This window comes from Entelurus aequoreus, linkage group LG06, assembly GCF_033978785.1.
Source record: "Entelurus aequoreus isolate RoL-2023_Sb linkage group LG06, RoL_Eaeq_v1.1, whole genome shotgun sequence".
Classification (NCBI taxonomy): domain Eukaryota; kingdom Metazoa; phylum Chordata; class Actinopteri; order Syngnathiformes; family Syngnathidae; genus Entelurus; species Entelurus aequoreus.
Genome location: NC_084736.1, coordinates 7616103 through 7618900, shown reverse-complemented (window position 1 = coordinate 7618900; position 2798 = coordinate 7616103). Strand labels below are relative to the sequence as shown.

General features: G+C 32.1%; 1 protein-coding gene across 1 annotated transcript in view; it reads left to right on the top strand.

Annotated features, from left to right (window-relative positions):
- lmx1al (LIM homeobox transcription factor 1, alpha-like) overlaps positions 1-2571 on the top strand; it is a 69421-nt gene extending 66850 nt beyond the window's left edge. Inside the window, exon 9 of the mRNA XM_062049930.1 lies at positions 1612-2571. Coding sequence (XP_061905914.1) covers positions 1612-1769 — 158 coding nt within the window. The 3' untranslated portion in view covers positions 1770-2571. The remainder of the gene's footprint in view (positions 1-1611) is intronic.
- Positions 2572-2798: the final 227 nt, after the last annotated feature.

Genomic DNA, 2798 nt, shown 5'->3' with positions numbered 1-2798 from the left:
TTAGTTAAACATACTGTAAATAATCTATTTTATTAAGAAATGAATAAATCCACAGAATAAATGTGTGTATATATATATATATATATATATATATATATATATATATATATATATATATATATATATATATATATATATGGTGATATTATCACTGATATATACTGTATTCTTAAAGATAAACATACTTTAAATAATTTATATTAAGAAATTAATAAATAAACACAATAATTGTATACATATACATATATAATTATACATATAGATGATATACTGATATATATTCTTAAAATTAAACATGTACTGCAAATCATTTATTTGGTGGGCGGTATAGCTCGGTTGGTAGAGCGGCCGTGCCATCAATCTGAGGGTTGCAGGTTCGATTCCCGCTTCCGCCATCCTAGTCACTGCCGTTGTGTCCTTGGGCAAGACACTTTACCCACCTGCTCCCAGGCCACCCACACTGGTTTAAAAATGTAACTTAGATATTGGGTTTTCACTATGTAAAGCGCTTTGAGTCACTAGAGAAAAGCGCTATATAAATATAATTCACTTCACTTCACTTCACTTATTTTATCAAGAAATTAATAAATGCACACAATAAATATACATTTAAAGTAGTATTTTAATAATACACTATATTATAATCATATACATGATATACTGTGTATATATATATATATATGTATATATATATATATATATATATGTTTTTATTTTTTATTAAACATATACTGTAAATGTATTTGATCAATTAATGAATAAATGCACACAATAAACATTAATTTAAAGTAATATTTTAATAATATAGTATACCGGTATCATAATTATGTATATTATACTTATATATATATGTATTCTTACAATTAAACATATATTGTAAATAATTTATTTGATCAATAAATGAATAAATGCACAAAATAAACATGTTTAAAGTAATATTTTAATAATACAGTATATTATAATTATATATGATAGTTTAAGAGTATAGATTTAAGAATATATATGTATATATTCTTAAAATTAAAAGTATACTGTAAATTTATCATATTAAGAAATGAATAGATACACACAATAAATGTATATATTTAAAATAATATTTTACATATATATATATATATATATATATATATATATATATATATATATATATATATATATATATATATATATATATATATACGTATATGATATCCTGATATATATTCTTAAAATAAACATATACTGTAATTAATGTATGAACATTATTAGAGGTAGTAGTAACTTGTAGTATATATCTAAAAAATAATTTAAAAAATTTAAAAATAAAAATAATTTCATTTTCCTGAGGGAACTCTCCTGAAGGAATCAATAAAGCACTATCTATCTATCTATCTATCTATCTATCTATCTATCTATCTATCTATCTATCTATCTATCTATCTATCTATCTATCTATCTATCTATCTATCTATCTATCTATCTATCTATCTATCTATCTAACATCACATGTATATAGAGCTTTTAATACACTGAATTATCCAATGTAAATATATCAGAGTATCAGACTTATTTGGCAAGTGCTGACTCAGCGAGCGATGATATCGCTGTAATATCACTCCTCTGCGCTGGCAGACTCCGAGGCGGTGTTCCACGACCTGGACAGCGACGGAAGCCTGGGTCACCTCGGCGACTGTCTCCTGGCCAGCGGGGAGGGCGGCCTCCTGGCGGGGCGAGTGGGGAACCCCATCGACCGTCTCTACTCCATGCAAAACTCCTACTTCACCTCGTGACCTTTACAAACTCTCCGCCTCCAACCCCTCACAGATGCAGCTAGTGGCAGTGTGTCCGTCCACATGCCTGACGGAAAAGAAAAAAAAGAAGAAGACCCGACCAAAGTCAAGGAAAGATTAGTTGCCATCATCCCCTTCCTGGACCACAATCCCTTGCTGGGACCAGAGACTCTTTTCTTTTGTGGCATTTATGTCATGTGGAAGAGAACATTGCACTTTCAAAAAGACACGCCAAACATGCAGATTCGTAAAAACAACATAGATGATCTTTGATTAGTGTTTTTGCAGGTAGGGCCTCGTATAGAGGATCTTTGACTGGAATGTTAGGCAGAAAATTCTTAAAAACAGAAGAGTTCTCCTGTCATATAAAAGATATTTGATGAGCGTTATGGCAGGTTGTGAAAACAACACAGCGCTCCTGTCGTATAAAGGATCTTTGAATTGCGTTATTGGCAGGTCTTTGAAAACAGCAGAGCACGCCTGTCGTCTAAAGAATCTTTGATTGGTGTTATTGGCAGGTTTTTGAAAACATAGAGCGCTCCTGTCATATAAAAGATATTTGATGAGCGTTATTGGCAGGTTGTAAAAACAACAGAGCGCTCCTGTCGTCTAAACTAGGATCTTTGACTCGCATTATGGGCAGGTTTTTGAAAACAGCAGAGCGCTCCTGTCGTTTAAAGGATCTTTGACTCGCATTATTGTCAGGTTTTTGGAAACAGCAGAGCGCTCCTGTCGTCTAAAAAATCTTTGATTCGCGTTATTGGCAGGTCTTTGAAAACAGCAGAGCGCTCCTGTCGTTTAAAGGATCTTTGACTAAAATTTTTGGCAGGTTTTTGAAAACAGCAGAGCGCTCCTGTCGTCTAAAAAATCTTTGATTCGCGTTATTGGCAGGTTTTTGAAAACAGCAGAGCACTCCTGTCGTTTAAAGGATCTTTGACTCGCATTATTGTCAGGTTTTTGGAAACAGCAGAGCGCTCCTGTCGTCTAGAGAATCTTTGATTCGTGTTATTGGCAGATTTTTGAAAACAG